This window comes from Myxocyprinus asiaticus, chromosome 32 (assembly GCF_019703515.2).
Source record: "Myxocyprinus asiaticus isolate MX2 ecotype Aquarium Trade chromosome 32, UBuf_Myxa_2, whole genome shotgun sequence".
Classification (NCBI taxonomy): domain Eukaryota; kingdom Metazoa; phylum Chordata; class Actinopteri; order Cypriniformes; family Catostomidae; genus Myxocyprinus; species Myxocyprinus asiaticus.
The window spans coordinates 14,644,012-14,671,268 of record NC_059375.1 but is presented as its reverse complement, the minus strand read 5'-3'; the positions used below and the strand labels follow the sequence as shown (position 1 = coordinate 14,671,268).

Here is a 27,257-nt window from a genome sequence, read left to right as displayed (position 1 = left end):
AGTTACTTTTGCAGGGCCTGCAGCCAGATCCACTCTGATCTGTCAAGACATATCTGAGAACTACATTACACATCACAGCCATTTACAATAGTTTAAAAAAACATCTTGATGGGTAAATGTTAAAAATGACTGAATTTAATAGGGAAAATGTACGTTTTTGACAAAATGTAAAGTTGAGAGTTTAAAAAAATAAAGCTAGTTCAGCACAGAGACAATCATCTTATTAAGAGACTAGATGTAGTTTTTGTGTTGTCCAAATCATCACATTTTCATAGTATTGAATTAAATATACCACTGCACATAAACAGAAGTCACACTATAAATTATTTCATTGGCAAACTTTATAACAGATTTTCTCATTTTGGACTCTGTGAAAACTAGATTTCGCCCTTCTTCACAGGAAATTGCATCTCTTTTATTGAGTATAGTGTGTTGATCTATACATAAAGCAAGCAGAGAGGGGTGTACACTAAGTAAAAACAGAGTGTGTGGCCTGTATCGGGTTACACATAGGAAAAGGGGGGGTGGGGGGGATGGAGTTGAGGAATTCACGGGTGCTTTTTTGTAAAGACATTTAACTCTAGTTGCATGGAGCACATCAGACTGGAAAATGAAGATCTCTGCAGTAGTAACAGCTCTCCTGACTAGCGTCCTCTTCGAAAGTAAGTGCAATCTGTTTGAATCTGGAACTAAAACTTATGTTTAATATAGCTAAAAAAATCTCAGCCTATGTATTGTATGTCAATGGCTGCAAACTGATTTATTTAATGCATGTTTCTTTTTTAGATTTTTTATTATTATTTTAAGAAAAGGTGATGGACAATTTAATAGTTGAGAGTTTGAAACAATGCAGACAGTCATACAGGGGATAGACTAGATAACCTGTGCAATGTCCAAATCAGTCAAGATGGCACACAGTGGGGTCCAAATGTCTAAGACCACATTGAAAATCTAGGATTCTTTTACATTTAAACTTTGAAATAAACAGAAAAATAATAATAATAATAATAAAAGAAAAAATCAGAAATGTAATTGCATAAAATAAACACAAAATATTTACAATTCTGAACTATTTTTACCAGTGGTCAAAGACTTTTGGACCTTACTGTATGTACAAAATACTGTTTGTTTAGCATAAAATTACATTTTACATTTAATTGTATTTATTTTTTTGCCAAATCACTTTTTCCTAAGAATATGTTGTGGTTTCTGACTCTTCCTTCAAGTATAAAGGGAACATCCTCAATTTCTGCAATTTGGTGAAAATTGGCTCTGTGTGTGTGTGTGTGTGTGTGTGTGTGTGTGTGTGTGTGTGTGTGTTTGCATGTGTATTTATATAAATGTGGTCACTTTGAGTCTATAACTAGCATTGCATCCTCACTGAAAGAAGTGACACACCAGATGAGGTTGTTTCCTTCTTTTAAAACATGCTTACTGCCTGTGAAAAGTTGCAATTGTGAAAATTTTAACCTGGACACATAGAATCCCATTACTATACCTACATGTTTGCAATGATTTTCACATGGTTCCTTGTACATATGGCGGCATTTTCTTGGTAAACACTATAGGCGCTACAACAACAATGACTTTTATTCCCTTACAAATCACAAGTAAAACAGCTGATTCATAAACACTTGCTCCACAAAGTTACATAGTTGCTTTAGCAACTGTGTTTTTCATGTCACATTTGCCTTTTATGACACTATTGGTTAGGTTTAAGTTTAAGGTTTAGGGTAGGGAGGTCGGTTTTGTTCATTTACAACTCAAAAGAGCATCAACCATAAAAGGATAGTTCACCCAAAAATGAAAATTCTCTCATTTACTCACCTCATGCTGTCCCAGATTTATAGGAATTTCTTTCCTCTGAAGAATACAAATTAAGATTTTTAGAAGAATATTTTAGCTCTGCAGGTCCATACAATGCAAAAGAATGATGACCAGACCTTTCAAGCTCCAAAAATCACCTTTAGGCAGCATAAAAGTAATTCATAAGACTCCAATGGTTAAATCCATATATTTTGATAGGTGTGGGTGAGAAACAGATTCATATTTAAGTCCCTTTATAACATAAATCTCCTCATTCACGTTCTTCTTCTTTTTTTTTTTTTTTTTTTTTTTTTTTTTTGGCAATTTACATTATATGTGCATATCGCCACCTATTGGTCAGGGCTGGTTAAAGGTGGAGATTTGTAGAAAACAAGGACTTAAATATTGATCTGTTTCTCACCCACACATATCATATCACTCCAGAAGACATGTATTAAACCACTGGAGACTTATGGATTACTTTTATTCTGCCTTTATGTGATTTTTGAAGATTCAAAGGTCTGGTCACCATTCACTTGCATTGTATGGACCTGCAGAGCTGAAATATTCTTCTAAAAATCTTCATTTGTGTTCTTCAGAGGAAAGAAAGTCCTACAAATCTGGGATGGCATGAGGTGAGTAAATGATGAGCATTTCCATTTTGGGGTGAACTATCCTTTTAAAAACCTCATCTCTTTGGGAAAAAAATTTAACTTGCAAATATGTTGCCACAGTCACATTATTTTCATGAAATCAGGCTGACAGATTTTGAGTAATTCACAAAAGTAAAAAAAAAAAAACCTAAAAACAAGCAATGTGTTAGAAAACAGAGACTAATCTTTTACATTAACAGAAACACATTGTTTTTCTCCTTTCCATTATTTCTGGGGACTTGTGCCTGTATCCACCCAAATAATGTTCCCCAGATGGGCTGCCAAAGAGAGCTCATTAAGCAGACGCAGCAAAATCTGGAAATACTCTCACTTTTAATTTCACAGAAAGGCATTGCTTCACATTTTGTGATGCAATGTTTGAAGGCGAATGTCTGACATACACAAGCCGTGACTGAGACAATTGCTGTATCTAAAAGCTTAAAAATGCTGTCCTTGCAGGCAGTTTCGAAGGTAGGAAGGCAACAAGAAGTCATTGACTGACTGGGTAGCGAGACAGCAAGGCAGCTGCCTTAAGTTTCTGACACAGCCACTGAACAAGAAATTGGGTCATTTCTAAATATGCTGTATTCAGTTAACATTTAGCACAGAAAAGTGTTCTTATCACTTGTAAGACTTGATTCTAAATGGAAAGTGTGTCATTTCTGTGCCAGTAAAATCACCAAATAGAATTGCAAAAAAAAAAAGAAGTAGAAGAAGAAGTTTTCAAAAAGTAGTTCTGTCCCAAACTCATGCCACTGGTGGAGCCAGTGTTGTTATGTCCGGCCCAGTCCAGCCACTCAAACAAACAGATTGCAATTCCGTCTAGAGTCACTACACACTTCACCTTTAAATTCTGCATTGCTTTCTGAAGAAATTATTTTGCTGATTTGTCATTTTTGATTCCAGATGTGTGCTCCGCTATCAATGTCACAGTCACTCCCTCTCCATTCACATTGGTGGCAGAGGGGAATAACGTCACCTTGTCCTGTAAGGTGACCCAGCGGCGTAGATCGGAGAGTCTGCCTGTTGTGCGCTGGATGTTCCTGCCTGAGTGGGGAGAAGAGGAGCTACTGGTGGCCAGGGTTAACATGCGGAGAGCAAAGTTCTACGGAAACTATACCAAGAGCTTCAGCAAGCCCAAAATGAAGCTGACAGTGGTGAAACAGGGCAAGATATTTAACCTCCTCATCTTGAACGTCACAGAACAGGACAGGGGTCTTTACAGCTGCAAGGTCCAGGAGTTTAAAAAGCATCAGGAACGTTGGAAAGCTTCAACCAACAGCTCAGCCTCCACACAGCTAGGAGGTGAGAGATTTCTCTAACTTACTATTCTATATCTTGTTGAAAAGCCAAGCATTGCTGGTCACCATATATGTTGGTCTCTGGCATTGGATGCTGGTGTGCTGGTCGCCCCAACCAGGCTTCTTATCTAGCTTAACAAGCAAGACTTCTTTGGTTCACCAACTTAAAAAAAAAATCAAATCACTTTGTCACACAGCCATTTACACAAGTGCAATTGTGTGTGAAATTCTTGGGTGCAGTTCCGATCATCATAGCAGTCGTGACAGTGATGAGACATATACCAATTTACAATAACATCAAATTAACACAGCACAATTTAAACATCTGATATACACATAATTACACAAAACAATATACAAATAATAACACACAATGTACAGTATACAATATGCACTATATAGATACACATTATTCAATAAAAATAAAAAATAAATAAAAAAGTATATATAGTAGTAAATATAGAATGTACAGTATTGTACTGTATTGACATTCAGGCTGTCGGTTGGTAGTCAGTTGTTAAGAGAGAATATAATATAATTTATGACAGTCCGGTGTGAGATATAAGAGTAAGGGTAATAAAGTGCAGTGCTGATGTATTTTGATCGTGGGAGATCAAGAGTTCAGAAGTCTGATTGCTTGGGGGAAGAAGCTGTCATGGAGTCGGCTGGTGCGGGTCCTGATGCTGTGATACCGCCTGCCTCATGGTAGCAGTGAGAACAGCCCATGGCTCGGGTGGCTGGAGTATCTGATGATCCTCCGATCCTCTTTCTTTACCAGAAAGACCATGCAGGAAATCCCCTGGGGAACCTCTTGGCACCCTTTAAAGGAGTCTTAAATGTCCTATTTATGTACTTAAAGAACTCAAAAAATTGTCCTTATCTTGGAGTTACTGAAGGAACCGCTGGCAGTGTTTAGAGTTCTTGTAGGAACTAAGAGAGAAGGGGCTTCTGCACCATCACGCCATAAGTGTTAAGTATTACAAACGTGATCGTGATGAAATCTCATTAAGATCATGCTGGAGTAACCTAATCTAGTCTTGTAGAATTATTTTATGTAGTGACATCAACACAATAAGTTCTGCTTATTTCAAACGTCATCATTCAGTGGAATTGGTAGGGGGAGGATGATGAGCCTGAATGTTGTTTTTCACAACAAAGGATGTTTGGATCACTCAGTTTGGACCATCACTCTTAATAATATAGTCAGAAATAAGTAATTATGTACCACCATTGCATATAGATATCTCTGTGTTCAAACACCAGCCAAAACTGTTAAGTGTTAAGTACTTTGCTTACAAAAAGGACACACACAAAGGACAAAATATATGTTAATTTACCGTCTGCACCAACAGCCGAGGTAACTGTATCACATGCTTTTTCCTTTGTTAATTATTCTATATTAAAATTAAGTTCAGTCATGTGAACTTTTGGAAAGATTTAGCATGTTAATGTAAACATATTGATAGGATATCGCTCTTGGTGGAATAGATCTGCTATGCTGCTGCTGCAGAGCAAGTACGGAGGCTTGCTACTTGTAAAACATACACAGACATACTTAGCATGTGGTTAGAAGAACACAATTCATGCTTGTATCAAGTGTGTATCCAAGTATGCTCCTGCACAATTAGACATAAATAAAATTCCCATGTATTGTAGCAGATCTAGACATGTGGAGCTGGGGAGGAGAAGAACCGGCTTACTGTATTTTCTGGAAATAAAGTTGCACCTGAATATAAGTCACACCTTTCCAAAATCCTGTTGTTGAGAAAAAAAAAAAAAAAAAACACACAGATAAGTTGCATCTTTGTATAAGTCACACTGACAAAGGTTGCATGAAGCAGGCACTAGAACCCGGGAGCAGTCACCCGACTTTCCTTCAGCCGCATGTCAAAACATGCTCCATGAAGATTACTTTAGAATCTACATCGTATCACTCAGTATTTGGCCTTGTTTTAATCAGGAGCATTTGCTTTAAGTAATCGTGTGTAACAGTTTTTCATATTCTGTTTATGTTTCATGAAAATAAAGCTACAAATAAGCCACATCTGTTTATAACATATTGAACTCTGTTGTATACAAATAAACAGCTTTTAGTCTGTGAGTAAAACAGTATGCCTGTTGTTTTCTATTCATTCATTAATGTAAGCGATTGTCTATCTATTGTTATTTCTGACATTTGCAACCCTCTTTTCTCTTCACTGATTATCCGGTTCACTGACTGAATGTTTTACTACGAGTGTGATGATACGTCATTTTGTGGGCACTTGAGGAGTTGCGTTTGACAGAGGTTTAGAGTTTGTCAGAATAATAATGTTTTTATGGACAGAATATTTAAACTGGCTGTATACTGTACAAAGGCTTCTACCATCTCTATGAGCATATCAGTTTTAGTGTGCAGTTTGTTTGACCGGCTGACATAAATTATGTATAAATTATGTAAATAAATCGCTTCGGACTATAAGTCGCAGGACCTCTCAGATGATGAAAAATACTGGAAAATACTGTACTTTCAAACTGAGCAAATTTTAATGTAAGGCAAAGAGAGCGTACACAAGTTAAATCTCTATCTGTGCCTGGGCCTGCTTGGCCAAATGGCTTAAACTGCTAGTGACTTGACTCATAATGTGTAGATGGAATTATTTGTAATGTGTCCAAATTACCTGGATATCTAGTTTTAAAAGATTTAATTCACAAACCTCACAAAACTTGTGCAAATCCAGCATTTTCTTCCTGTGAAGCACTCATATATCTTCCTCTGAAGTGTGTATTATAATAGCCTGGGTCAAAACTGTGTTTTTCTGACTCACAAAGGTTGCATGACTGTTAGTCCGTGACACTCCTGGAAGCGGTCGGTAGATTGCTGTGCTCGCTGAATCCACACAAGAGCGATAGAGCAACTTCAAAGTAAAAGCACTTCACGTGCCCTATAAGTAATTGTCATATTCACTGTGCATTGTATGTACTGTATGTACAATTAGTTTGACTCTGTCTTTTTGAAAGAAAATGCAATTGCTAATACGCAAGTCCAGCGTCTGTGGTCGCTGGACTTCTTTGTTGTTATTACCGTCTCCATAATGTATTACAATTTCTTTATGTGTAAACAATTCCTTATATAAAATTCTTAGGAGTGATAGTAGATGATAAATTAACATGGAAATATATTGATCTGATTTGTAAAAAGACTATGAAGTCAATTGGTATTCTAAGTAGAGTTCATTCATCGATTAATCATTCTTGCATTTTAATTTTTATTACAGTTTAATTTATCCTTATATTATCTATTGTAATATTGTTTGGGCAGCTACATGTCCTACTTACCTTAATAAGATTTTCCTAATCCAAAATACATTTTTGAGAATGATTAGTTTTGCCAAAAGATGCGACTCATCTACGCCTCTATTCAGAAAATATAAACTACTATCAATTTTTAATGTGAATTTATACCAAATTTGTGTTTTTATGTATAAGTATGTAAAAACCACCTCATGATTTGCCTAGTGTTTTTCAAACTATATTTAAGTTCTCCTTTGACGTTCACTGTTATTTCACAAGACACTCTAAGGACTAACATCTTCCGTACTGTTGGACTTCCCTAAATCAGTATTCACTGAAATACAGAGGACCTTCTCTTTGGAACAATCTGCCCTCACCTTTACAGTCTGCATCTACATTATCTTTATTTTTTTTTTAAAAATCTGAAAAGGACTCTAATTAACAAGGTTTCATAACATTTTTATGGATTTCATTGTTATGTATTTCAGTTTTGGAGAAATACTCAATGTAATTTTTTACATTTCTATTAATGTTGTATTTCTGTTTAGATCTCAAACTGAAACTTTTGTGTAAATGGTACTTCTATCATCTTTGTGTTGCTGCTTATACTTGAAACTTTGAAGATGCACATATCTGTTTTTATTTTTTTGTACGTTTATTGTGTTTTTATAGGGGAGGTATCTTATAAGCCATTTTGGCTTCAAACCTCTCCTGCACAATGTTATAATATTTTGGTTTTGATTAGTTTTCTTTTGTCTCTTGTTGTGCAAATACAATAAAATACTAAAAAACTAAAATGGGAAGACTAAATAAAAGCCAGGAGAAACTGCCATCTACCACTATCTATCATGGTTTTGTGTGAAATTTTGAGTAAATACAGTATAATGATAAATACAAGTTCATAATTGTTTTTTTTTTTTTCGTTTTTTTTTTTTTTTTTTTTTTGCCTATTTAAGTATGTATATGTCATTTACTTTTTTATAAAATTGTATTTTGGAATTATATTGGCCTTTTGGCCACCCTGCTCTCTGGATATCGGAACTGTTCATAAATAAAATTAAACAAAAAACATTTTGGTCAAACTTTACCCCAAATAGTGCATCGAGAATCTTTATATTTTTACTATAATGCTGGTTGACCAGCTAGACCAGTATCAAAACAGAATCAACCAGCCTTGATCTGCTTGAATTGTCTTTTCAGCAGCATATGCTGTTATGAGTGCTTTTTCTTGAGCGTTTCTTTCATCTCGACACTTAAAGTGTCCCAAGTGTTGAGGAATCTGACAAAAAACTCCACAGAAACTCCTTCAGCATTGTATGTGCTAGATTTTCCATTAAAAACATGTGGGAAATGTGATCTAATATTTATGTGTTATGGATCTGTCTTTTGGCAGTTACTGTTGAGTTTGACTATGTCGCAGGGGGACAACAAAGTGAACACTGGCATAGTGTCAGTATTGACACTGGTGGCAGAATTAAGTTTTCCTCCACTAACTTACTGTACAGACAGACATGCGCACAGACAAAGAGGTCTGACAGACTGTGATTCCCTGGATCCTAGACAAAATAAGCCCAGACAACGTTTTTGAATGTGTGTATGAAGGGGTTCATGGCTAAACAGCAAGAGAGTGATGGAGACAAAGTCAGAAAAGGCAAAGGAAGAGAGCAACTTGACTACAGATCAACTAGATCAGTGTTTTCCTAAATGAGGAGTCTGACCCCCAAAAGGGGCACCAGAGATCGCTGTGGTTGAGCGTCACCTGGCCTACCCCATGAAATCAAAGTTGGACTTTTGTGGCTTTAAGTCCATTTCTATTAGCTCTGAGGCCAGTTATATGCTAGTGTCCTCCAGTAAATCACCAAAAATGACAATGAAAGACAATGTCTCCTCCCACTAATACCACCAATCACAAATTAACAATAGCAAGTAGCAGATGGCTATTTAAAAATGACAAGACCTTCAATACAGAATGTACAGCCCCAAGTTCCTCCTCCATTAGGAAATATGTCAACACAGGAAAGAAAACGTCTCAGTTACGTGTGTAACCTCGGTTCCCTAAGATGAAGGGAACAAGACATGCGTCATGCTGACGCATATGTGAAATCCTTTTCCGACAACCTAGTTGAAACCCTCCAACAATAACACCAATCCTAAAATTGGCTATGGTGTTTAAGCCCCGCCCTTTTAGGCGTGAAGCTGTCCGGTATATAAGTGGGTGCGCAAACACCATTCCTCAGAATTGTGAGGGACAAATAGCACATCGCTCGCACCTCAAAAAAATCTGAGTCTGTAGTGCAGCCAGCTTACGCTGGCCTTGTTCCCTTCATCTCAGGGAACCGAGGTTACATACGTAACCGAGACGTAGTGTGCTTTAACACCAATTGGGCAATTCGCACCCTACGACTCATAAGCCAGGGCAATCGCATCAACAATCCAGTGAGAAAGTTTTTGCTTGGAGATGGACATTCCTTTTGTGCATCCTTCATAGCACACAAAGAGCTGGTCAGATAGTCTGAACTGGCAGGTGCGCTCAACGTATGTGTGCAGCGCTCGCACAGGGCATAACAAAGGACCGTTCCTCATCCGAATTAAATGGAGGAGGGAAAAATGCTTGAAGGTGAACCACCTGAGCTTTGAAAAGTGTGGATAAAACCATAGGCACACAGCCCTTTCTGGGTTTGACGTGGCTTTTGAAAGACCCGGACCAAACTCCAGACATGAATTGTCAACCTACAGTGCTTGAAAATCACAGACCCATTTTACTGAGGCCAGAGGCAGCAGGAATGCGGTCTTAAGAGAAAGCACACACAATTCAACAGAGTCCAAAGGCTTGAAGGGGGGCCCCCGCGAGCGCTTTTAGGACCAAAGTTAGGTCCCAAATCAGGATTGTAGCTTTGGTGAGGGGGATTTAGCCACCTCGCACCCCTAAGGAACTTAAAATCAATTCACTTTATTGTCACTCAACCATATACACAAGTGAAACAGTGGGTGAAAGTCTTGGGTGCTTTATGATTAAATCATGTTTGCCTATTGAGGTGCTGGTTTCAGGTGCGTGATACACAGAGATAGTCACTACATAAACTTTGTGTGTTGACGGAGTGAGTCCTGCGTCCAATCGCTCTTGAAGAAATGTAAGAATTTCAGGTATGGGGCAGTTCACTGGGACTTTGTCACTTGAAAAGCAACAATTAGTGAACACATTCCATTTCAGCATGTAAAGGCATCTCGTAGATGGTGCTCTAGCCTGTAAAATGGTGTTTATAGCTGACTGGGTCAGTTCTGGGATGTTTAGTGCACTCCGTCCAGGGACCACATGGAGCTTGGGACTTGGAGTACCAGCCAAATCCTTAGGACAGTCTGAGGATGAAGTCTCCATTCGTTTGGCTTCACTCCTTGGCAGGTCCGCACCGTATTTCAGACGGCCTGGGACATATGTCGCCCGCGGGAAGAGGAGATGGCACTCGCTCCACAGGAGGAGGCGACGTGTCAGTCTCAACATTGGCAGGGAATGAATTTGCAATTTACATTGGCAGTTTACAGGTATGTATGCCACAACTGTTGTGTTGTCCAAGCGAATCAGAACATGATAATTCATTATTTCGTATTGAAAACCCTTCAAGGCTAGGAAAACAGCTGACAGCTCCAGGCCGTTGATGTGCCACACCCTCCTCGCACCTGTCCAGGTACCGAAGGCCAGGCATCCGTTACACAATGCACCCCAACCTGTGTTGGAAGCATCCGTATTCACCACTTTCCACCTGAAAACCTGCCCCAGCCTGGTAGAAAGCAGGAGCTGTCCAAGGTGCTATAGCAGCTAGACAGTGGTGAGATAAAGCAATGCGCATGCGTCCTTGGCGCCAGGCATGCCGTGGTGTTTGAGCCAGCACTGAAGAGGTCTCACGTGTAAAAGACCTAATGGAATGATGGCAGATGCTGCCGCCATAAGCCCCAATGCTTTTTGAAACAGCTTCAGTGGAAGTGTTCTCCCCAGCTTGTACTGAGACAGACACTGGAAAATGGCCTGAACACGCTCACTTGTGAGATGTCGAGACAGGATATTTGTTGGCAGTTGACATTGAGGCCCAGGCTGTTCAGATGTTGCAGCAATAAGTCCCTGTGCTGTCATAACAGAGCCTCTGATTGTGCCAGTATTAGCCAATCATCGAGGTAGTTAAAAATGCACATGCCGTTCAGTTTCAGAGGGGCGAGTGCCACATTGTTGCACTTTGTGAACATGCGAGGAGCTAGGAATAGACCATAGGGTATTACAGTTCTAAACAATCTCTACCACGTTTTCTGTGAGGAGATTGTGAATTTTCTGCACAACGCAACATCACACCCCATTATGATGGGACTGTGGATGACAGGACATCATTGGTGAAATATGATCCTTTTGGCATTCCATATTAGAGCGTGTAGCATTGCAGTTCTAAACAATCCCTATTGTGCTTTCTGCGAGGAGATTGTGAATTTTCTGCACACTGCACCATCACACCCCATTTTTTAATGGGACTGTGGATGACAGGACACCATTGATGAAATATGACCCTTTTGGTGTTCCATATTAAAGTGTGTAGCACAGGGTTGGCAACCTTTTTGACATGGAGTGCCATTTTTTATTTTCCTGGTCAATGACTGTGCCAGTGCCCCCTTTCACTCAACCCCCCCCACCCCCCCACCAAAAAAAAACACATGCACATGTATGTGATTTTACAAAGTTTGAATCAATTTTTCTGATTTTAATTATTTATTTTTCTTTACAAGTTATATTATCAGCATAACAGTTTAAGTGAAAAATTTGTGTAAAACACGTTGATTATTATATAATCACGATCTTTTCGCAACGCATCTTGTGAAGTGCATTAATGAAAGTGAACGCAGTGAATTTTCACAACGCATCTTGTGAAAGTGCATTAATGAAAGAAAACCTGTCCTTTTGTGCAAAATGAGTTAACACAGTTAATGTCACAAATTTGCTTATTTGATTACTGATCACAAAATTGTGTGGAATCTTAAATATTTCTTATATTATGTCATACATTTTTCAAAATCACGCAGAGCTGGGTAATCACTAGCACGCAAGCAACAGCGAGATAGAAGCAGTCTATTTTATTTATATGAAGTTTTTCGCACCTGCATTCCAATCTAAATCTTGATGTAATCCTTCCTCATGATCACACAGCGTGTTTTTTTTTTTAATCAGCTGAATGGGAGGCTAAACAGTATTAAAGTGTGACGAGACTCACGCTGCACGTGCAAGCCATTCACGCATCACAAGCCATTCGCGCATCACAAGCCGATCAACTATTTAGCCCTTTTCTGTGAATCACATCTGGAAAATCCTAAAACTTTATTTCCAGGTTAAATTTATATTTTGAATAGACTCAGATTTTTGAGCCAAACGATGTGGGTTTATAATCATTTAATGTAATTTTGAGTGTGACCATAGTTTAAGGCAGGTGTACCTGTATGCTGGGTTGGAAATCTCGAGGATTAATAGTGGTGTTTTCTTCATTACATCACGTGTAGTTCTGAAAGCAAAAAGAAACAAATGAAACATGGAATGTAGGCTGTCATCCGCACAGCCTGACCGAAGCAAAGCGGGCACGTTTACTCGTGCAAAGCGCTGCCGGCTCGTGATGCGTGAATGGCTTGCACGCGCAGCTCGAGTCTCGTCACACTTTAATAGTGTTTAGCCTCCCATTCAGCTGACGAAAACACGCTGCCTAATCATGAGGAAGAATTACATCGAGATGTAGATTGGAATGCAGGTGCAGAATTTATATACATAAAATAGTCTAATAATGCTGGCAGGTGTGCCATAGGTTGCCGACCCCTGGTAGAAGAATGTGTGTGCAACTCATGCAAAATTAGGATGTCACAGATCACACAGGGCGGTGATAGCATCCAATACACACCTCAAGTGTGATAAGTAATGATTAATTTCCCTACTTACTGAATTCGGGAGGGAAGATTAACATCATACTGGGAGCAAGTTGGCTAGCATACAAACTGAATCATGCAGCCATGTTTGACCATCTTTAAAACCCAGTTGGACACAGCTGTGAGGGCTGCCCCTCATCCGTAGAGCGGGAAAACGGTGTGTCGGCTCGGTTGCTCGCTAAATAAGACTGAGCACCGCTCACCACTGGAAAGCAGTTGAGCACAGTACATGCCTCAAGGTGTGATTAGTAATGAGGAAGGAAATAATCAGGATGTTACAGACCACACATGGTGGTGACAGCATTCAATATACACACCTTAAGTGTGATTTGTAATGATTAATTTCCCCACCTAGTGAATTTGGGAGGGAAGATTCATTTCAAACTGAGAGGGAGATGGCCAACGTACGAACTGAATCATATAGTCGTGTGGACTCGCCACACATCCTTGGAGCGGGATAACGGGCATGTCGGCTCACTCGCTAGATGAGACTGAGTGCTGCTCGCCACCGGGAAGCGGTTGTGCACAATATTTATTAATACACAACTCAAGTGTGCTTAATTATGATGAATTTCCCCACCTAGTGAATTAAGGAGGGAAGATTAATTTCAAACTGGGAGCGAGGTGGACGGCATACAAACTGAATCGTGTAGTCCCGCCACACATCCATGGAGTGGGATAACGGTCACGTCGGCTCGCTCGCTAGATGAGACTGAGCACCACTCGCCACCGGGAAGCGTTGTGCACAGTACTTATCAATTTAGGAGGGAATCACTTGACAACACTGGACCATTCACAGTCTCTGATGCTGCGAGGGACATGCCATCATCTTCATCATCAGAACCACCAAACGTAATGAGGTCCCGCGCTCCAACAGAGGACAGGAGCTCGTCACGCTTATATAGGCGAAGCTGCTTCAAGAGAAGATCAAGGGGCTCGCAGGGCTTGCGCCAGCACGAGATCCAACTCTGATTCATCTAGCTCAGCTCGTGTGATCGCTCGAGAGTCACAGAAGGGGCAAATGGGAGAGTACGTGAGGAGGAATCGTCCCTCAGAACGAGGTCGATCTGAGAGCGAAGCGTCTTGAGACTCATGCTCTCACAGTGAGGGCAATATTTCTCCATAGAAGCTGCTTTGAAGTGGCCGCAACCCAAGCAACGAATACAGCACTCATGACAGTCTGACAACTGGATGTGCCGCTTGGAACACTTGCAGAATGACGTCTTTAAAAAGACACATACAAGCAAGCGGCTCTTTTGTGATATATATTGTATATACACACAATATCAACAATAAGCTTGTAAGGATACAAAACTCCTGCCGAAGCGCTGAGGTGAGTCAGGATGCTGAAGCATTCCTTTCACCAGTGAAGCGTCAAGCGGCGAGGTGGAGTAAATGTTCGCCGGAACACTGCAGGGGAGCGGAGAGTCTTCTTGCCGTGAAGATCCCACCCGCTGACTCCTGTATAGTGATGGGTCATTCATGAATGATTCGTTCATTTTGAACGAATCTTTTATGTGACTCAGAAGAACGAGTATTCTCAGAGAGTGATTCATTCATTTTGTGTTGGCCGCTCATGTGCATTGCGCAATCTCAGATCCAGGAAAAAATGGCCGGAAGAAGGAGAGCAAAATTCAGCCTTTTTTTCAGCATGGAAAGATCCAATGCTTTGAATGTCTCTATTGATCGTCTCCGTGCAAAAGGTAGAGTTCTTGATAATCCCAGAGAAATAGCTTCTTTTTGCTCCAATTTTTATATGACTTGTATACCTCAAGATATTGTGAGAGTTCAGCCAACTCTTTTTTTGAATCTAGTATTCAAAATAAAATTATTTCAATAGAAGAAATAATCAGAAATTCGACAGGCTATTAAAAGTTTAAAAAATAATAAAAGTCCCAGCTGTGATGGTTTAACCTCTGAGTTATACAAGATGTTTGCCGATAACTTATCCCCTTTCTTACTAAAAGTGTTCGAGGAAAGTGTTGAATTGGAAGCACTTCCACCAAGTTTAATGCAAGGAGTCATTACCTTGATACCCAAACCCAATAAAGATAAAGAATGTCTAGAAGACCAATTACCCTCTTAAATAACAATTATAAAATTTTAGCTTTAGTTTTACCAAAAAGAATTATAGATGTTCGCGTGTATCTGAGCGTGTGAGTGAAACAAGTTCGGAAGGCCTATATATTTTTTCATAAATTACAAACCCATAGTCCTACTGACCTGAACCTGGTAGCTTCTAACGTGAACCACTCTGAGAGTGTTGACAACGGTGTGATCGCGCGTTTACCCAGAACAACTTGTCACTTCAAGCGGTTTTTGCTGAGCTTTCCTACCGGGGTGGGGGCCCTCTCGACGTCCGGGGCCCTACGTTTTTTTGCATGGTTTGCGTGGTTGCTAAAACCTCTACTGGTTATTGTAGAAGGGTTTCAACTAGGTCGTCGGAAAAAGGATTTTCCACATGAGTCAGCATGACACAATGTCGAGTGAACTGAATCGTAAGGGAACTGCACTTATCAAGCAATTTCAAGTCATTTGAGGTCTTTAATTTTAGATGTGTAAAAAATTTCTTCTAGATTTCTATTTTCAAAAAGGAACTAAAATCTTCTTCACTGCAATTTCACATCCTATAAGGAAAGTAGGATAAATTTTGATTTCATGTTCACTTTAAAATGGGGGTCACTTTAAAAAAGGCTGAAACACTGAAATAGATGGCAATCAGTCAGCATCTGGTGTGATGTCATCCAATGCCACTTTAATAAAATGTATGATGCCATCCAGTATAACATCTGGTTTGGTACTTGAGTTAAGGGGTACTTGATCCCTTCTGATGGGGCTGTCAGGTACATAAGACAAAAAGTTTGGGAAACACTGTTCTAAACAACATAAACATTTCATTTTAGCTCATCGAACCAAATACAGTAAGTGAAGTAGTGCTAAAACCAGGCCATACCACTAAGCCCAAACTCTCTGTTCCCTAGAAAATGATCACATTTTCCACTGAGAGTATTTTCAAGAAGAACCACTGATCTGAAGAGCATCTGTCATGTACGGGAGGATGTGGTGAAGATTTAAATACACAGTAGCAAAGAGAGAGAGGAGGGAACACTGACCCTGTTTGTGGGTTCTAAGATGCTGTAGGGAGATGTTTTGAGCCTCTCTTTTCAGATTATGCAGTGAAAGACATAAATAAAGCCTTCATTGAGTGAACTGGTGAATTCTCCATCTGTCTTTGTGGGGAAAAAAAGCATAGATTTGAGTTAAAGCTGAAAAGTATTTATTTTATTTATTTTTAATTTTTCAGAATACTTTCTCCTATCCCGGATTACTATGCAGAGACAACTATAAGTAAGCCATTTGTAGGTTGATTTTTCCAAAAGTGTAAACACTGTGGCTAAGGATGGGAATTGTAAGGTTCAATTCCCATTCCTCTTAACTATTGTGGTTGCTTAACGGTGCCTTTAAAATTTATTTTAGTACTTTTGAGGAATAAATTCTTGCAAAAGTTGTTTACACAGACTTTTTAATTAAAATATTTTCTTAATTCATCATTTTTTTTTAAATACCACTAATTATAAACAAAACTCATAATGTGTTTCTTTAACTACATTGTCATATAAACAACCATTCAGTAATTACTCTGATTGAACTCTCACAAATTTAAGTACATAACACAGTAATAGTTACTGGTTCATTTTGAGTCCTATGACAAAATAAATGACTTGCAGTTTAGTAAGCTTTTCATTCAATATAAAGAAATGCCTGATAAGAGTCATTTGTTTGAGAGGTATAGCTGTATGTTTTGCAGTGTACATTTAAAAGAACTGGCTCATAAGAGTAATTTGTATGGAATTGGACTACCTTGGTCAAGCTGTATGTTTCAGCCTGTAGATTCATAAGAACCGGCTCATAAGAGTAATTCATTCGTGAATCAGACGACCCTGGTCAGCTGTATGTTTTGCATTGTAGATTCAAAAAAACTGGCTCCTAAGAGTCATTTGTTCAGGAATCAGACTACGCTGGTCACACTGTATGTTTTGGTCTTTAGATTCAAAAGAACCGGCTCATTAGAGTAATTTGTTTGTGAATCGGGTCAAGCTGTATGTTTCACACTGTAGATTCAAAAGAACTGGCTCATAAGAGACTCTGACTACCCTGGGCCTCGTGTCCCAAAAGCATCATAAGCCTAAGTAGTACTTGAAAATCGTTGTAGATCTACAAGTGCTCTGGAGTAATCCCGCAAAAATATGTCATAGTTTGTCGCTCTCCCGCCTGCAAAATTTCACATTTTGTACAGCTCCTGCCCGAAAAACCCTCCTACCTGCTCCAGTGTCATTGGCTAATTTTTATTTTTTTTCACATTTTCCAACTAGCACTAAGGATCCACCTTCATGCTCAGACATTTTGCGTCAGAGTGGTTCTTTCCACCGCATGGAGCATGAGGAAGAATTTGAATGAATTAGCCACCAAACCTGCACCTGTAAATCGTTTATTTTTTTATTTATTTTTTGTTTGTTTTTGCGTTATAGACGTATAACATTCTGTACCTTAAAAACATCCCAAAAAAAAAAAGAAAAAAAAAAAAAACATTTAAGTAACTTTTATTTTGTTTTTAGATATTTATAGTCCCGCAAATTTCTTTCTCCCGCTTCCCGTGCGCACATCAGTGTTTTCACCTCTGCACCCGCGCCTACACCCGCACTCAGCAATCAAAAATTGTTCCGCGCCGTACTCTATTGCACCGGGAGTTCAGGCCTCTAGTGTACAGCGACTCTCTTAAGCAGCATTTAAAGTGCATCCTCACCTGTTCATTTTAAATGCAGCTTTGGGAAACGTAAAAAAATAAAAAAATAAAATAATTCTTAAAATAGCTCTTAGAAAACACTCTCAACTGCTAAGATCAGTCATTATCAATCATGAGGCCTTGGTCAAGCTGTATGTTTTGCACTGTAGATTCAAAAGAACCCACTCATGAGAGTAATTCATTCAGGAATCGCACTACCCTGGTGATACTGTATGTTTCGGGCTGTAGATTCAAAAGAATCCACTCATAAGAGTAATTAGTTCAGGAATCTGACTACACTGGTTGCGCTGGATTTTTTGCACTGCTGATTTAGAAGCGGTGTTACAGTGCCGCTTAAAAGTATTGCAAGAAACACTGTCAAATTATTTTAGTATGGTGTAGCGTAAAACACATATTTGAGAACAGTTATTGGAACGGAAAGTCATGAAAATGGTTCTGTTTCAGTTTTTTTCAGTTTTGAAAAAGAAACTGTTCTCAGTTTCCAACGCTACCTGTGGCTATGTAGAACATTGCTTTCTTTATTTTAACAGCCCAACACGGCAACATTGGCTTAACCAATGGTGTGAGTTTGATGTGGCCGGCCAATGGAAGATACAGGGAGTGTCCAGGAAACTAGTTTGATCATTATCCGTACAATTCTGTTTGGCAACACTAGAGGCACAGTAACTTGTCATGTTAAATAAAAAGGCATTCAACCATTAAGTCTTTGTGAGGGTTATAGAATGTGATCATTCAGACTGAAAATACAGAGAAATATTTTGTTCACATTTACTTTCACAACTTTTGTTATAATCTTTTATACATTCTCTTCTTCTTTTCATAACTGAATGTGCTGTTGCCGTGAAGTGCCATCATTAATACTATATGTCAATTTATGCAGCTGTTCTATTGAAACATGCATCTATTCATGCATATACTGAGGTTTCTTTAGGCCTTTTTCACAAAAAAAAAAAAAAAAAAAAAAAAAAAAGACTTTTGGCAGAGGCATCATGTACAGCAACACAAGCTTTCTCTAAACCAGGATTTTGCATCTTGCACTTTTTGTTCAGATTTTAGCCCTATGACTCAAAAGAGCTTCTGTCCCTCCCAAGTTCTGTCATGCATGAACAAGAGCTCCAAAAATAAGCACATTACTGCAGGAGCCACGAATGGAGAAATAAATAGCAGTCAATGTGCAAGCAGAAAAAGCTATATGCAGAAAACATTTCAAGTATGGTTAATAAGTGTGCATAGCCAACTGGAAATGCCATACATGTTCTTAATTCTAAATCTGTCTTGAAGGCTATGTACTAGATACTCTATAGAACCAAAAAAAAAAAAAAAAAAAAAAAAAACTTTAGTTAAAGATCCCATGGAACAAAAAATCCAGGTTTTGTGGCTATTAATTCATGTCCGTTAGCTTTGAAGCCATCTATATGCTAGTGTACTCCTAAAATTTTGACAAAATCCCCTTTATACACATTTAAAACATACAGACTCTCTTTTCCGGGAAAACAGACCAAAACATACTGATGATTCACACTGCACTCATTCATTTTGTCCAATCAAATGCTCTCTAGAATGAGAAAGTTACTCCTGCTAATACCACCTGCCTAGCAATAGCGAGCAGCATATCATGTTAATGGCTGTGACATGAATTAAAGGCAATTGGCTGTTTGAAAAAAGGGTTGAGACCTTTAATATGTCACTCCCAACTAAATTGGGAAGGAAATAAGTTAACACAGGAAAGAAAGCACTGATCAAGCCAATTCATCAGGACTTTAAATACAACTTAAATAAGCTAGTCATACATGATAGCATATATGTTTTGACACAAAAACATTTCAGGGCATCTCAGTGGGTGTTAGCCACCACGAACTATGGACAGAACAGTGACATATCCAGAGAGGGATAGCCTCACTGCCGTCATCCCACACTCAATTTCTCTGCAATTAACTTGATTTAACTGTATGTGCTGTGTTATTACAAGGGTTTGGAGCCACAGTGATGAGTGTGCAATTCTCTCTTCTTCCTCTCACAGTCCATGTTCTCCCTGCTGCAAGACCAAAGGAAGAACTCTGGAGTCTGTTTGAAGGTAAGCCACAGTACTGTGTTCACCCATATTGTCTTGAATTAAAAAGAAACATGCTGAACATGATATTCCAATTTAGTGATTAGTCTGTAGAAATGGAATGACATACAGCTTTTCCTAAAGGAACAGTTTACCCACAAATTAAAATTCTGTCATTATTTACTAACCTTGTATCATTCCAAACCCGTATGACTTGCTTTCTTCTGTGGAACACAAAAGGTGAATTTTTAAAGAATATTATAGTTGGTCTTTTCCATATAATCAGTATATAAAATGAATGGGGACTAGGGCTGTCAAACTCCATAATGACAAAAGCACCATACAAATATCATGAAAGTGATATTGCTACAGAGTCTTGCTACTGCTAGAACATACACAGACATACTGAGTTATCATGTGGACATGCTGCTGCACAATTAGACAAAATGCAAGACATGCTGCATCGAGCATGTATGACATGCTGCTGCACATATAAACATACATACAATGCCCTAACAAAGCAGGGATGCTGCACAAACACATAACACAAACACAAAACACAACCCCCCGACTCAGCATATCTATCACCAAGACTTGTGTACTGCTGCTGCCACAAAGAGCCATGTGCACTGAGTCTATGCTAGCTAGGTGTACCTTGTCCACTGGCCGAATGGCTTAACACTAATTAAATAAATTTCTATGTGTGTCTGTGCCTGCAATGGCTCAAATGGCTAGGTGACCTGATTCATAATGTGTACCTGGACCTTGAAAGCCCAGAGCTTATTTAACTTGTGACTTAGCCTGGCTATGTGTAGATTTATTTAAATTATTGACCTAATATAACTCTGTGTACCAGCCAGATTTGGCTAAGGCTTACCTTGTTAAAGACACGCTTCTATGTGTCGTGGCCAAAAGCATACCTTACTGTGCAAGTTGTTAGAAGAAAATCCCCAGTAACCACCTGAGCAAATAACATATTCACAGAAAAACTATCGCAGCGTGCTGCAATGAAACTGGATTTTCTGCAAATGTTAGGCAAAGAGAGAATACGCAAGTTAATTGGCTACCCGATTACATGTCAAAGGACCAATCAGATTACACCATGCAAGCCGGTTAGCTTAACATGTCGCATGTGAGTGAGCTGATTGGCTAACAGATAACAAGTTCAAAGAATCTATCAGCTTGCGGCACACAGAGATACATAGCTGAACTTCAGTCATTTTAGTTGACAATAATGTGCAACTATTTCATTAACTGCATTTATTTTTATGAATCGTTTCTCTTCATTTCCATGATATGGATGAACTGATACAAAACGATGAGTTTATATAGACTTTGCTGTCATGTTTGTATATTTTCTGTGCAGTGAGAGTGGTGTCACATTTACCTGTTGAACATTCACTTGTGTCCATTGGTGTAGATCTGCATGAGGTGTCTTTTTCCTTGTTTGTTTCAGATGTGTATCTATGTGCAGTGCTGGTTTGTTGTGTTGGGCTCTTGTGCATGTGCATGTTCACTGTGGCTGTGAGCTGTCAATATCTGCAGAGGAAGAGACGTTTAAAAGGTATGAAACTACATCTTGCTGTTACTGACTTAATGTAGTCTGATAAATCATTTCTGAATAAGTTATGGAGTGCAATTAACATGCATGTTGGTACATGTATACATTTGACAAGATATGGGGGTTGGACTGTTTTCAATGCTCCTGTTACAACTTCTAATGACCATCTAATGTGACATCTTAAATAATTTGTATTTGCTCTTTTTTTGTTAGAAAACTATCATTTGGTCAAGAGCCCACAGAACAGGTGAGATGCATGGACAAAATTGGAACGAATTGTAATTTCAGGGCAGAAGTTCAACCGTCCTCACAAAGTAGAATTGTGTCTATTTGTGTTCAGCTCAGGGGAGACAGTCACTAGTGTAGTGAGTCTGTCCCCAGCTATTCCCAAAAAAGAGAGAAAGTACAAGAAAAAGAAAATCACGGAGCAGCCAGACGTACCACCAGAGATACCGGCTAAAGGTAACATTCCCAAAGCAATCCTTATAAATAGCTCACAAACTCTGAGGCAGTGTGCAAAATGGTTGGCTGTTATCAGTGTTATGAATGTATGTAACACTATACATATTTAGTGATCATAAACACAACATACAACATCCACTGGAAAAAAAAAAATATTTGACTCAAGAAATGTGCTTCATGTGGTAACACCTAAATTAACTGGTTTGATTTAAGTCAGAAATATCATTTGACATCACAGAATCAACCTGAATACATTAGGTTACACCAACAAAAAACATTTTTTGGGTTAGATTATGTAGCAAAAGCTCATTAAGCTTACCATTGCAGGTTGACACTATTTACAGTGTATGCATTATCTTATTTATATGGCAAATATAAACTAGATAGGTAAAGTTGTCAGGACAAACTTTGATGTTGGCTTGACAAAGTCTTTTCTGAAAGTTTAAACTAATTTTAAAGGTTTAAAGTTTGATTGTTACACTATACAGACATTACAGTAAGACAAATAGCTAGCTAAATCAGCATGTAATAACTGAAATATTCCATTTTAGCCCCTATTGCAGACAAAATCCGAAAGCCAAAGCTTTTAAAACCTCAACCCAGGAAAGTCGTTTTGGTAAGTTACTTGTATGTTCACTATTTATATTAAAGAACTGCCAATTCATGTATTCATTCATTTTAGTCAAAATGAAACAGTATTCACAACAAGTTTTCCTTCAGTAATGTGACATAATTCAGAGTGTAACAGGTTATTCAACAAGAAAATGTAGGGCAAGACTTCATTTTTTCCATCTGGAATTAACTAAATCATTAAAAGTGTTTTTATGATAGGTGGTTGGAGGGGAGGGCTTGAAAAAAAAGTGAGGGATTGGTGACCAGCTAAAAAGGGAAGTAATTCAGAGGCAAAGCAAGTTTTGATAAAAGAAGGCAAAACATTTTTTTTATTTGGAATAGAATGCATGACGCATGCTCAATAAAACAAGAAATGTGCATTAAGAAAGTAAATAGGTTGAATTTTGATTCCATTTTTACTTTAATATTTACTGTATTTGAACTCTTCATTTATCTGTTTCCTATTGTTCCTGTTCCTGAACCAACAGCCCAAAATTGCTGAGGAGAGCCTAACATATGCTGAACTTGAACTGATAAAGCCACTGCCCGATGCCAAAACTGCAAAGACAGGAACTGTATATGCTCAAATACTATTTGAAGATAAGCCAGTCTAGCATTGTACCATTTTCTTGGTAAAAACTATTATTTATAATAAGTCGTCACTGTTTTTCTAATAGCACGTTTTTTACATGCAACAACTTACATTGTACATATTGTATATCTATATAATTTTCTATCTGTACTAACTTTGTATCTGTGACTCTCCAAATTGTTTCATATTTACATGTAATGTATATGTAAAACGGGACACTAAGCAAATCCACAACAGACAGCTAATTCTAGTCTGATAAGTCTCTGAAAATGGTTAATAACCGAGTGACCAACCAGTCTCAGAAAAAGAGAAAAAACAACAACAACAAAAAAAAACACTCCTGTTATCAAACACGCCTTTTAATCTGTGTATTAACTCCCTGAATTAATTCCCTATTCCAAATGTGTCCAGATTGGTTAAAGGATTAGTTCACCCAAAAATGAACATTCAGTCATTGTTTACTCACCCCTGTGTTGTTATAACCCCATATGACTGTGACGAGGAAGGTGGGGCGGGGCCGTAAGTGTGCACAGCCAGCCCCCAATCGGGCTAATTAGCCAAGGAGAGGGATAAGGCCGAGCTGGATGCGGCTGTTCGGGAGAGAGAGAGTCACACGCAGCTGCAGTGTGTGTTTATGTTTGTATCTTTTTAAGTTTTCATTAAACATTATTTTGACTGTTCGGGTTCCTACCTCCTCCTTGCCCATTTTAAACCCTGTTACATTGGTGCTGGAACCCGGGAAGGAGGAGGGATGAGTTGTCGTGGAGTCCTTGCCACTGCCGTCCGCCGAAATGAGCAGCCACGGCCGTCCGCCAGGAGACGGAGGAGTCGCTGCCGGCCACCTGGACACAGAGGAACGGCCGCCGTCCGCGAGGGGAGGCTTGCTGCCGGCCGCTGGCCGCGAGGGGAGGTTCTGCCAGGGGCGGAGGGGCTCGCTTCTGGCTTCCAGAACGTGGTGGGGTCGGAGGAATGGGCACCGTCCGCGAGGGGAGGAGGGGCTCGCAGCTGGCTGCCAGAACGCGGATGGGCGTTCCATCTGCCAGGGGTCAGAGGACTCAGGAGTGGTCGAGGATCAGGCGACAGCATGTCTGGGTACCGGCGAGCAAATTTTTTTTTCCTCTCTCTCCTCTCTCTCTCTCACTGTCACTCTGCCTTGCCCTTTCCCTCTCCTCTTTTCTCTCCCCTTGTCTCCCTCCCAGGTCTCGAAAGGCCCCTCGGAAAGTGGGGGGGGGGGTGTTTGCCCCCGGCCTGAGGCAAAGGAGTGTGACGATGAGGGCGGGGTGGGGCCGGGCCGTGAGTGCGCACGGCTGGCCCCCAGTCGGGCTAATCAGCCGAGGAGTGGGATAAGGCTGAGCCGGATTCAGCAGTTTGGGAGAGAGAGAGCCACACGCAGCTGCCGTGTGTGTTTATGTTTGTGTCTTTTTAAGTTTTCATTAAACATTATTTTGACTGTTCAGCCGGTTCCCGCCTCCTCCTTGCCCATTATAAACCCTGTTACTATGACTTTCTTTCTTTCTTTTTCTTAACTCAAAGGGAGAAATTGTGAAATAATGTTGATCTCAGTGATGTCATACAATGGCAGCTTATAGTGACCACCTCTTCAAGCTTCAAAAGGACAAAAAATATAATTCAGAAGTCTAATAATTTATTCCATGTGACTCATGATTGTTATGAAAGCATATGTTAAGGTTTGGAGTGAAATAAACCGAAATCTAACATATTATTTAGTAAAAATGTAACTTTATACATATGTAACTTTTAAACATAACTTTAAATTTGTAGGATTCACTTAGGCCTGTTTGCTTCTTGGATTTAATAATGGAAAAGCTAATGAAACGTAACCATTTCTTGAATAGACATAGAGGCACCACTGATTTGATGACCCCTTCAGTGTCAGTCTTTAAGAATCAATAATACACACATTCTAACAGAGGGGCATCACTCCATCACACTGAGAGTGGCTGTGACATTCTCACAAACTTTCAATGTGCAAAAAAGTTATTTAACTGTGAAATTAAAAGGGTTCTTCTAACCGCATTGAGCGCAATGAGAGCCTGCTGCCTTCACCACTAACAAGAACCATCTGTGAATTCAGTACAGAAACCCTATGCTCAACACATGTATAACATCACTATCTACTTCCAAGTATTTCTCTTCTATGTCACTCTGTTTTGTATATGTACTGTACATTAAAAAGAAATATATATATATATATATATATATATATATATATATATATATATATATATACACTACCAGTCAAAAGTTTTGAAACACTTACTCATTCTTTATTATAATTTTTTTTTTTCACATTTTAGAATAATAGTAAAGTCATTAAAACTATGGAATAACATAAATGGAACTATGGGAATTATGTTGTGACTGGACAAATTCCAAAATAATTCAAAACTGTGTTATATTTTAACATCTTCAAAGTAGTCACCCTTTGCCTAGAATTTTCAGAAATGTACTCCTGACATTTTCTCAACCAACTTCTTGAGGTATCACCCTGGGATGCTTTTTAAACAGTATTGAAGGAGTTCCCATCTATATGCTGGGCACTTATTGGCTGCTTTTCTATGTTTCTTTTATGTATTTTTTTTATTAAATTTTAGATTTATAATGAAATAAATTAATATGGTGGCACAATTATATTTTTGTCTACAAAACTAATTTCAAATATTTAAGCATACGCCTTCAGATCAAAAGATTTTTAAGATCATGGGAAACATTTCGGTCAAGTGTTTCAAAACTTTTGACCGGTAGTGAATGTGAAAGTGCATGACTGAAACTCTGGCTGCTCTTTCTGTGTATGTGCAATGCAATATTCACATTCAATAACTTGTCCAATTTCTTTGGTTGTTTGGTGTGTGTGTGTGTGTGAGTGCATGCGTGTGTGCGTGTGTGTGTGTGTGTGTGTGTGTGTGTGTGTGTGTGTGTGTGTGTGTGTGTGTGTGTGATGGTGGAGATTCAAATTGTGATTTGTAGGATTATACAAAGCAAAGTTTCCCATGTTGTATTTAAATGGGAGGTCTTGCTCTGAAGTCAATGCTTTGGAAATGAAAGGGGTACTGTGGCCAGAGGTGGGATGTCTTCCTTGTACATAAAACCCTTGAGAGTGAAATAGATAAACTTATTTGCAGTCTAGTCACATTAAAATTCTAGTTGGTGAATCAGAATGATGAGAAGTTGTCCTTTATGCTCAATCCATGACATTTCATCATTCTAGCAAACACAACTCAGACACTAAATGCAATTTAATTGTAGTTATCACAGTATGTCATGTACACTTCTGGTCAAAAGTTTGGACTCGCCTACTTAAGGGGATCGCACACCAGGCACATCTGGCGGACGACATGGAGCGTTCTAAAATTCGAAGCAATTGTTTTCTATGAATGTACGCACACCGCCGCCACTGCTCGGCCTCTGTCGGCGGCACCCACCTTCGACTCTGGAGGCTGCACAAATTTCCGCCGTGCAACGGAGTGCAACTCCGAGTCTCTTCCAAGCAGACTCAAGAACCCAACTTCAATAAAACAAGGTACATTGATATAAATACACGTAGAATAATGTACATTAAGAATAACAATTTAGTATAAAATAGGATGCATATATTAAAAATAATATAAATTAAAATACTGGCTCACTGCCTTTTCTTTATTTAAATTATTGCAGTACTTTGTTATATCATCCTTGCAATAAAAATAGCAGTGTGGTTCTGCAATTACATTGCATGTAACAAATCTTTTTATGGGATTTTACTGCGAGCTTCAAGCAAACGAATTGCTGAACCTCGCTGCTATTTTTAATGCCATGAGAATATAACAGGCACAGTGAAATACATATTAAATAATGCATATTAAGACAAAACACCATTAGCAGACTTTCAAAAACAGAATGGTTTTATGTTTGCAGTACCAAGGATTCATGAACTGCAACTATTTATTTTTAAGTATATAATTTTTGGATGTGTATCAGCTGCACATCCAATGCCCTATCCACTATAGAGTGCACTATTTCAGGTGTCCGTCTGTAGAGTTGAGGAGGGCGGGGCCGGGCTGGAATGACGCACACCCGGTCCCCAATCAGCCTGATGGGGCGCGCGAGGGATAAAGGCGGCCGGGGACGACAGTTCGAGAGAGAGAGAATTACAGGCAGCTGCGCTGTGTGTGTGTGCTTATGGTTGTGTGTTTTTGGTTA

The 27,257-nt window shown here is 39.1% G+C and overlaps 1 protein-coding gene across 1 annotated transcript; it reads left to right on the top strand.

Annotated features, from left to right (window-relative positions):
• The first annotated feature begins 543 nt into the window (after positions 1–543).
• Positions 544–25,229, top strand: LOC127423144 (V-set and transmembrane domain-containing protein 4-like). The gene is made up of 8 exons (XM_051667241.1): positions 544–662; positions 3,366–3,764; positions 19,801–19,854; positions 21,287–21,394; positions 21,605–21,638; positions 21,732–21,853; positions 22,405–22,469; positions 22,954–25,229. The coding sequence occupies exons 1-8, from the start codon at positions 611–613 to the stop codon at positions 23,077–23,079; spliced, it is 960 nt and encodes a 319-aa protein (XP_051523201.1). The 5' UTR covers positions 544–610; the 3' UTR covers positions 23,080–25,229.
• Positions 25,230–27,257: the final 2,028 nt, after the last annotated feature.